The 9,079-nt window shown below is 40.1% G+C and overlaps 1 protein-coding gene across 1 annotated transcript in view; it reads right to left on the reverse strand.

The window, feature by feature from the left end:
* Nucleotides 1-6: 6 nt before the first annotated feature.
* LOC109914132 (GRB2-associated-binding protein 2-like) overlaps nucleotides 7-9,079 on the reverse strand; it is a 21,010-nt gene continuing 11,937 nt past the window's right edge. Inside the window, exons 6-9 of the mRNA XM_048597957.1 lie at nucleotides 3,688-3,778; nucleotides 2,752-2,854; nucleotides 1,825-1,947; nucleotides 7-864 (exon numbers count right to left, since the gene is read on the reverse strand). Coding sequence (XP_048453914.1) covers nucleotides 724-864; nucleotides 1,825-1,947; nucleotides 2,752-2,854; nucleotides 3,688-3,778 — 458 coding nt within the window. The 3' untranslated portion in view covers nucleotides 7-723. The remainder of the gene's footprint in view (nucleotides 865-1,824; nucleotides 1,948-2,751; nucleotides 2,855-3,687; nucleotides 3,779-9,079) is intronic.

The raw sequence follows: 9,079 nt of genomic DNA on the forward strand, positions 1-9,079 counted from the left end.
TGAAGTATTGTAGAGGCTGGAGATCCAAAATAAAAAATGAAAGTGCAGAGAAACTCAACATCTGTGGAGACAGGAACAAAGCTAATGTTTCGAGTCCAGTATGATTCACCACTCTTTTTTGGAACTCTGAAGATCTGAAGAAGTCATAACTAGACTGAAAACATTAATTTTATTTTTCCCTCTCCAAATGCTGCCAAACCTGTTGGGTTTTTCCAGGATTTTCAGTTTTTATTGCTGAAATAATTTACTTCAGTTCACTTACAACTTATTATATTCTGCTGCTGTGTTTCAAAAAGGTTTCAAGCTTCCATGACATTAAATGACAGTACGGCGAAAATAGTTAGTCTTCTCAAAATCCTCTTGTGCTGAAGGAATTCAATCAGGTAGCTAACAATTTCATTCTTTACTCTTATCACAAGTTTTTGTTAAGCAAAGTATAATAGGAGATACTTAGATGCGGCAAATGTTTGACAATTGTGAAATCTGCCTTATCTTGTAAGCTTTTTTGAGTGAACATATGGAAGAAATGCCTTCTGGTTTGAACAGGTACAATGAAGTAGCTGCTATATCACAAGGTAATGGAAAGCTATCTGTAAAATTTTGAGACAATTCAAGAAATAATGCCTCTTCTCCCATTCTGGCATACTATCGTGTAATAGAAAGTGCATTCATCTTTTACAGAACTGCAAACACTTTGCTTTCCATTGTTTTTCCTTTATATTGCTATTTCAGACTCTTCAAAGGCTCACTGGATTGTCTCACATCAGTCCACTCTTGCATGGTGCTCTGTAGAGCCTGGGTCCTCTCCTTATCCACTTGTACGTAGTCTACTTTTTCATCTGATGTCACTGAGGATGTGGAAGGCTGATTCAAAATAGGACATAGATTTGAATGAGTTTGTTCCATCATCACAAATTAACACTGGAATTGGTTGTAATGTCTACATTTGACATGCACATATATAGGATAACTTTGTTAATTTTTGATGGCCACCTACATTGGTTTTGTATTGAAGTAGCCAGTCTTAACTTTCACTAAGTCTGGACAATTTAGATCAGTGGAAGTGCACAAGAGTAAAACTGGCAAGGGAATGAGAATAAAAAAGAGAAGCTGAGCTAAATTTGAGTCATAGAGGTTTACAGTATGGAAATAGGCCCTTCAGCCCAACTTATCCATGCCACCCAGTTTTCACAATTAATCTAGTCCCATTGGCCTGCATTTGACCCATATCTCTCCATACCTATCCCATCCATGTACCTGTTCTAATGCTTCTCTTGTGTCAAAATTGTACTCGACTCTACAACTACCTCTGGCAACCTGCTCCAAACACCCCCCCACCCTCTGTGTGAAAAAAATTGTCTGTCTGGATCCTTTTATTTCTGTTCCCCTCTCACCTTAAACCTATGCTCTCTAGTTTTAGATTCCCCTACTATGGGGAAAAGCAGTTGGCTATCTACCTTATGCCTCTCATGATTTCACAGATAAGGTCACCCCTCAGTCTCCTACACTCCAGGGAAAAAGTCCCAGCCTATCTAGACTCTCCTTATAACTCAAATTTTCCAGTCCAGGTGGCATCCCAGTAAATATTTTCTGTTTTCTTTCTAGGTTAATAATATCCTTTCTATAGAAGGGTGACCAGAACTGCCAGCAGTACTCCAAATGTGGCCTTACCAATATCATGTACAGCTGCAACAGGACATCCCAGCTCCTATACTCAATTGTATAATAATTGTGTAGTGCTTAATCCAACATATTTAAATCCAGAGAACATTTACCATCAAAGCAGAAACAAATGATCTAAAATAGACAAACTATGGATTTTACCTTTCGATGAGGACCAGGAGAGCTAGGCTGAAAATCTAAAGATAAATAATCCACACTCCCAGTCTTCCTTGCACCAGGGCTGCCAGTCACAGCATTCATTGGAGAGGTAGAAATTGGATTCTGCTGTTTTGAAGTAAATGGAATAAAAAGATAAATGCTTCCTATCATAATGATGGCAGATTAACTGATCTTAGTTTCAACAAGAACATCCTGAATTCAACATGCAGCTGTAAAATTCTTTGGTATATTCTGAAGTTATAGAAAGGCACAGGATACAGGTTGACCTTTATCACTTCTGTGAAGAGAGTCAATAAAGCTATTTTTGGCAGGCCAAACACTGAAGCACCCTGTACATCTGGATCATTGTGAAGTCATCCCAGTTTCAGTAAATGAAGAATTGAAATGGTACTTCTTGTGACACAGCACACTGGTACACCAAGACACTGGGGACAACAACTGCAACTTTGATTGCCATGGTGTGTTAGCCTTGGGAGCCCTGTATAGTTGAGAGGCTCACTGATTCGCACAAAAACTGATGCGGTTAGTTAGTGGAGAGATTCCCACCTACACACTGCCTAGTAGGTCTCAAGTCTTGTGATGACAGGGACTGAAGAAGATGCCCCATTCCTGCTCTTTATGAATGAGGATCTCCAAGTGTGAAGGTAGTAAAGTTTCAAAATCAAACTAGAATAACAAGCTTTCTTGTGCTAAATGTACCATTGGATATACTTGCATCCTTGAATGAAAATATGCACTTCAGCATAATAAATCATTTACATTGTGTGAGATTGGCTTGTTGGGTCAACTGATTTTTTTCATGGTTGTCATTTTGTATGTTAATATAACCAAATTAAGGCTGTATCCTATTTCTGCTTAGTTTGCAACTTACAACTGATCTCCTGGAGCATCATGTTTTCAATTACTTACCATTGGAACGTAATTTTCCTCACTGTCTCCTGAGTCGGTGCTGGTGACACTTTGTGTTGATAATGGACGGCAATTTTGTGAAGAAACGGGGTTTACAGCAGCTCTAGAAGCAATAAAATACAATCTTCTTTCAAGAACTAAAACACTAACAATGAGTCACAAAAATGTTATGGTCCAGGAGGAGGCCATTTGGCCCATCCTGTCTGCAATCGTAATCCAACCAGCATTCTGACTTGGTGTTATTCTACCACCCTTCCCCCATACATATCCTTGCACATTGTTTCTCTTCAAATAACATCTAATGCCCCCATTGAATGCCTCAACTGAACCAGCCTCCATCACATCCTCTGAGCAAAGACTTTGCATATTACTGAAAAGTTACGTCGCACCATCAAAAACACATGGGTCATAACACCAATGTTGCAGCGCACTGAATCCACATCAAATTTCCCATACATTTTTAATGGTCTTTACACAACCACACATGACAGAAGGAATGTACTTCTGCGAAAGGGAGGAAGAAGTCATTGGGCGAATCTTGTCCTAGAAGATACAGTTCTCTATCCAAAATACATTAAAATAAACATGATGATCTATTCAAAATCTCTCAAAGGGAATTCATCATTTTTGTACAGCTGCCATCATTCTGCAGGCAGAAGAAAGTAGGGGATAAAATTGGTCTAAGTCTGTAGTTCTGAGTGAGCTCATGACAAACAGACAGCTGACTTTTTTCGCCACATCAGCTCCTTCCGTTGAAGTTCAAATTCTTAGCAATTCCAAATCAGTGGAAAATAAAAACTGCTGAGAAGTTGGCTACTGATTCACTACAAACTTATTCTGTGTTGCTAGCTGGGAACAGTTTTACTCCCCAAAGGTTTACTTGTTTCAGAAGCAACTTTCAACGGTCTTCTGGATTTATTTTTAAAAGACACTTACATGGGCCTGGACCAAGATCTGGTTACAGGAGACTTGAAGGGAAGCTCATCAATAAATGTGTGATTTCGTGATTCCACAGTTCCTGCTTTGGCTGAAATATAAACCATAATTACACAATTGCCAAGTATGATATAATTAAACATTGTTAACACAAACCTTTTCAAAATGGCCGACTTTCTGTCTAAATGAAATGTTCTGCAAACACCTTGCAGAAAGGCCAATCACTGGAAAAATGTGCGGAACCGAGGATTAGGGTGATAGAGGAGTGACCGCAACCAGATCAACACATTGATAGGTAGGAAAAGAAGCCAAACCATGCATGCATCACAGGAGTCTAGACAAAGGTGTTGGTGATTTTAACAACACAATACACTATAGGAACAATATAATCCCTCTTTATAGTTTGATCATGATCTTTGGGATCCTGACAAACTCTTGGCCATCCACTTGGCCTCTCTCTCACCATGACGGAACTTATCCAATCTATAGACTTTGTGATTTTAGTAATCACTTTCTTGCCTTCTGTCCTTTCGCGCTCTCATTCAAGCTTTCCTTTTGATTCCATTGGTATTTTACATGGAGATTTAATCAAAGCCTTCTTTGCTGGGTGAATAGTGATATAATATTCAACATCTTCAAAGTATCCAACTGTCTCATTGAAACACTGAGTATATTTGCACCAGATCTTCTCTCCATATGATTGGAAGGTGCTTTTTCAATGGGTGTATTAAACAACAGCATAAAATGTCCAGAACTGACAGTTCAGGGAAAAGAAATTCAAACAACCAGTGATATTAGGAAAAGTAATCAGCCTACAATTATAAATCTGAAGGTAAATAAATATACTGGAGCACAGGATAACATCATCCTATACTTGAAGGTCTTTTCTGAAAACTGGGAATAAAATGGCTATCCAAGGAAAGGGGCTCTGGAAGCACTCAATACCATGCTAACAGGATACAGGGGAATTGTGATTCAACCCAAATCAGAGGGTCACACAGTGTATGTTCTACCTCGTAGAAACAGAGGTCCTGCTATGATGAAGTTGAGCAGTTGTGAAGAGCTGCAGATTGAACCATGAGGTGAAAGAAGTGACCATGAGCATTAAAGGATAGTGCAACAGCTGGAGTGATCATAGAATCCATACAATGTAGAAACAGGCTCTTCAGCCCAACAAGTCCACACCGACCCTCAGAGCATCCCACCTAGACCTATCCCCCAAAATCTCACCTAAGCTACACATCCCTGAACACTACAGGCAATTTAGCATGGCCAATCCACCTAGCCTGCACATCTTTGGACTGTGGGAGGAAACTGAAGCACCCAGAGGAAACCCACACAGACACAGAGAGAATATGAAAACTCCACACAGACAGTTGCCTGAGGGTGGAATCGAACCCAGGTCCCTGGTGCCGCGAGTCAGCAGTGCTAACCACTGAGCCACCAAGCCCATGTACACTGTTGCCTGTGTGATGTGCTACAAATCCACAAAGGCCAAAAGAACAACAAAAGCCAAATCTGTAAGATTGTGGAACAACATCTTACTACCTAAGTGATACCAAGAAAAACATAAGCTCCAAATATTCTAAAAAAGGGGCTCAGTTTATTTCCAAAACAAAGAGTTAATTTGTAATTTTCCCACAGTTTAGGAAAGCCATTGACTGGAGCAGTTATAATGATAAGCACACGACTTCAAAACAAATAGGGATATTACATATTGTTGGATTAGTTGTAAAGAACTAGGAATTTAGCTGAGAACCAATTGTATGTGTACTTTTCCAGTGGCAACATTCATCCTGTTCTGGGCAGTCAGCTACTGTGTAACACAGATCGGGCTTAAGCAGTCTGCTAGTCAGGCAGCATAACAGTTGTACTAAACACAAAGAGTTCTCAGCTTCCAAGCCTAAAGTGTGATTATGTCAAATATATGAGAACTAGAATACAATCAGAACGCATATCAGTAGCAATTTTTGATTAGGCATTGTTTAATTGTTCAATCTCAAGGGCAGCAGGTTCAGTTCTTGCTGTGCTCAATCTAGTCTAATTTCTCCAAGAACTCAAAAACAACAGTTGGGACCCTTCATTTTATATGCAAGAGGTCTGACATCTCTTTTAGGCAGTTGTGTGGGACACTTACAAAGCTTCATTGGCAATATGCTCCCATTTTTCATCTGGATCAATTTCAATCTCTTAATGTCTTGGTCAGGAATTAAAGCAACTGTCTATCACATTGTTCAGTCATCTAGCACTGGTTGTCAATATGTAATTTTTATGCTATTTGCTCGTTTTGAAAAATAGTTCATTCTTTTTTAAACCACAAATTCATGTAAGATCAGAGGCTGAAATCTCTACAGTGAGTACTCACTTTCGGACTCCTCAAAGACTTACCACCACCTACAATGCACAGGACAGGAGAGTGATGGAATAACCTCTGCTTGCCTGGAAGAGTGCAGCTCCAACTACACTTAGGAAGCTTGACACCATCCAGGACACAGCAGCCCACTTGATCAACACTCCATCTGCCACAGATATTTAACATTCTCTCCCTCCACTACTGCAGCATACTGACGACAATAGCTACAAGATGCACTACAGCAACTCACTATGACTTCTCGACCACATTGTCCAAACATACAATATCTGGTACCCAGAAGGACAAGGGCAGCAGATACATGGGAACACCACCACCTGCAAGCTCCCCTCCAAGCCACCCAACAAACATCATCAAACCTTAGCTGGCATTGGGTCAAAAACACAGTACTCCTTTGCAAAAAGCACTGTGGGTGTACCTACACCATGTGGACTGCAGCAACTCAAGAACGTAGTTCATCACCACCTTCTCAACTGCAATTAGTGATGGGAAAGTATTGTTGGCTTGGGAATGTTGGTGATATTAACAGATCAATCATACTTGCAATGCATTTGGTTTGCATTCCTTGATTTTCTATTTTAACCACAGTGTTAATACATTTGTTATAAACTACTATCTTTTATAATTAGTCGATGAAAAAATTTGAACAGTTGCCAGCTGATATTGCCGACATAAATTTCTGGCACTTCAACTGATTATTGCTATAGATATAAACAGGGCTGTAGATTATACATTGAAACATTATAGTAATTTGGGAGGTGCTCAATGCATTAGAGCTGATATAGAAATTACTGCTACAGAAGTTTAATATAGTTCAGTACTTATAACATATCAAAGGAGTGGGCTCTTACTTCATACAGTGCAAATACTTGGAATCGAGAACGACGCAATTATGTGATAATGCAAATTCATAATTCAACATAACAAACAATATACCACAGATGGTGCACACATAAGGGGAAAAGTTTTTACCTTTAAAATTCCAGCTAGATATCTTGCCTGTTAGCAGTTTGCATTTGTGACCTTAGTGCACAGTGCGCAATATCTTTAGCCATTATCTTAAATAGTCTTCTGCCACACATACCTGAATTTCTCACGCAGGCTTCCAGCTGGCAAGGTCTCCAGCAACAGCACAAAGTCAGAAATTACCCTCATAATGGAGGAGAGGTCAGAAAAGCTGCCCTCAATATCAATCACATATGCTACCAGGAACCATAGTAAAACTATGCTCTATTGAAAGAATTAATCTCAGCGGGTGGAATTACACTGGGCAAACAGCAGGAAGTTGTTATTATCAGTTGATCATTATTGTGCTCATTGGTGCCAGGTAAAGAAGAAAGCTCCCAACCACATCCTTGATTCTTGCAGAGTCCCAAATAACTGATATCTTTGGATCTCCATTGATTGAAAGTAACTTAATATGATCCAGTAGATCAATAAAATGTTTGCAGCAATAAGGCACAGGCTGAATCCTCTGTGGGAAATTACTCACTTTATGAGATCTATACTGTCTATTAGCAGCGTCAGGAGTTTGATTGAATGCTCATTATTGACCTGAATGAGTACAACACTCAAGTAATTCAGTATCATCCAGGAGAGAGCAATTCCCTTGTCTGTATCCTTGTTACAGATTCCAATACCATTCTGTACACCACTAGTGTGTGAAAATATATTATCTCCAGGTGAATTAACATAATTTGTGAATAGTTCTTAAATCACATGGCCTTTGCTGTGAGATTATGGGGTATCAAACTCCAAAGTTATTGCTCTTTCATTTAAAAGTCTTGGAATGCCCTAATTGATGTCATGCCACCATGGTATGGCACAGCATGGTGTATCGACTGAAAATCAAGGCTAGCCTTACCATTAGGCAACTAAAGATGAGCAATTAATATAGCATTGTCAGTGACAGTCACATCTTGATTTTTAAAAAAAAAATTCCTTTTTGAACACTGTAGCAGTCAAAAGCCAAAATCAAAATACTGTAACTGTTAGAAATGTGAAATGGAAACAACATAAAATAATCAGTAGAGTTAACTGGAGCCGAAACATTAACTCTGATTTTTTCCTTCACAGCTGCTGCCAGACCGGCTGAACTTTTCCAGCAACTTCTGTTTCTGTTCCTGATTTACAGCATCCGCAGTTCTTTTAGTTTTTATTTAAAATAATCAGTAGATCGGGAAGCATCCGTGGAGAAAGGAGTTAACATTTCAGGTCATAATCTTTCATCAGAACACATGGGACTGAATGTTACAGGCGTTGGGTTGGAGTTTATAACTCACATATGCCCATCCCCACAAAAACACTTGGTCCCAAATGAACTGACACGACCTGTGTTTGCTCTGCAGCCCTAATTCTGATGGGGTGACCTTAAAGAGTTGAGAGTCGGACTTCCATTCCAAAGCAGGACAAGGTCCTGCCCTCAAGAGTTGCCAGTCTGTGTGATCAGGTGGTAGGCCAAGCAGTCTGAGCAATGGCAGAACGGACTACAAAGCAACCCATGACGATCAAGGACGGATCTGAGACCCAGGTAAGTCCCAGGCCTTTTGGGTGGGAACTATCAGGGGTCTGGACAGGGGTGGTTTCGGTGGCCAGGCAAGAATGGTGGGGTGAGGGAACAGGTACTTCAGGGTGGAATTACCCTCATGTGTTAGGACACCCTTTGAATTCCCATCTCCCTGCTCATACATTCCATTTTATGTTAGATGTAATATTTGGGTGAAATGACTTGCGACAAGTTCAATTGTCTCACTCATTATTTTTTGAAAAATGTTGGGTGGGCTGCTGATGCCAGTACCTACTGCCGACTGTTTCAATGGGACCAGGTAGGGGATTGGCAGGAAAGCTGGGGGAGGGGGCATATTTTATGTTCAAAAACAAAGTTGCTGGAAAAGCTCAGCAGGTCTGGCAGCATCTGTGGAGGAGAAAACAGAGTTAACGTTTCGGGTCTGGTGACCCTTCTTCAGAAGGTTCCACAAGATGCTGCCAGACCTGCTGAGCTTTTCCAGCAACTTTTTTTTT

This window comes from Rhincodon typus, chromosome 6 (assembly GCF_021869965.1).
Source record: "Rhincodon typus isolate 14 chromosome 6, sRhiTyp1.1, whole genome shotgun sequence".
Taxonomy (NCBI): Eukaryota; Metazoa; Chordata; class Chondrichthyes; order Orectolobiformes; family Rhincodontidae; genus Rhincodon; species Rhincodon typus.